Raw genomic sequence first — 1,239 nt, 5'->3', positions numbered from 1 at the left:
TATAATGTAATATACTTTAGTACCTACATAGTGTATAAATTATATTATCAAAGGTGGACATTAACAAGTTAAAAAGTTAATTTTTTCTAACTTTTCAACTTAACTAATAATCTACAGAAAACCGAGCTGTAAAAACTTTGCTTTTTCTAGTTTAATTTAAAAATCAATTCTACAAATGAAAACTATATTTATACAGAGTTGATAAGTCTATCACCTATATATTATAAACATTTTTATTTATTAAATTTTTATCTTTTACATTATTAATCGATCACTTATAGGTAGGTACCTACCTACAACTGTAGTTAAAACTAATGAATTAAATACCTAGTTATCACTACAGCTATTGTGTAGAAAGTTAGAATTAAAAATTTGAGAAACACTAGTTTTTATCATATATTTGTATAAAAAAAAGATATTAAATATTCAGAAATATACCAAATTAATACAATGCAGTACCTACTTACTATACTTCTTGTTTTTATTTTTTAAGTGCATTAAAGTTGTACAATTGATTTTAAATGAAAAATTAAATATATTATGCACCTATAAATGTTATATAAGAAATAAAAAATAAGCGTAAGTGTAAATAAAAAAGTTTTAGAATATAATACAAAAATTATTGATATTTTATTTTTTACATGTAACGTTGTTGAAAATGAATGGATCCAGCGTTGACAAAATAATCAGCAAAATATTCACGTACTATAATTCCTTCTTGTCGAGCTCCTGCAGTTCCATTCATCTGAAATTCGTCCAAATTATTGGAAAGCGTATCTTCAAATTTATACCCATCCCGTCTTCGGACGAAATTGTGAAGTATACAGCAAGCCTTAATAATATCATCAGTAAATTCTGGCTGCACTAAAATGGCTGTATGGAGCACTCTCCACTTGTTGGCTAATATTCCGAAGGCACACTCAACAAGTCTCCTGGCCCTGGATAGCCTGTAATTAAAAGTCCTTCTTCTCTCAGTTAGTCCGCGACCTGGGAATGGTCTTAACAAATTTTTATGAAGCCCGAACGCTTCATCAGCCACAAAAACAAACGGTTGAGGAGAGTCAGTTGCGTTAGGAAGGTAAACTGGTGTAGGGAGGTCTAACTCTTCAGAATATAATTTTTGGCCAAATGGGCTCTCTTTGAAAACGGTAGAATCTCCTTCTCTCCCGTAGGCACCAACGTCAATGACAACAAAACAATACTCAGAATCCACCACAGCCATAAGTAAAATAGAAAAAA

At 30.3% G+C, this 1,239-nt stretch overlaps 1 protein-coding gene across 1 annotated transcript; it reads right to left on the bottom strand.

Moving 5' to 3' along the window:
* Positions 1–637: 637 nt before the first annotated feature.
* Positions 638–1,222, bottom strand: LOC111034983 (protein ALP1-like). The gene has a single exon (XM_022316447.1). It carries the CDS (start codon positions 1,220–1,222, stop codon positions 638–640), a length of 585 nt encoding a protein of 194 aa, XP_022172139.1.
* Positions 1,223–1,239: the final 17 nt, after the last annotated feature.

This window comes from Myzus persicae, unplaced genomic scaffold (genome assembly GCF_001856785.1).
Source record: "Myzus persicae strain clone G006 unplaced genomic scaffold, MPER_G0061.0, whole genome shotgun sequence".
NCBI classification, from domain to species: domain Eukaryota; kingdom Metazoa; phylum Arthropoda; class Insecta; order Hemiptera; family Aphididae; genus Myzus; species Myzus persicae.
Note: the sequence above shows the minus strand (reverse complement) of the source record. Positions and strands in the feature narration are given on the sequence as shown.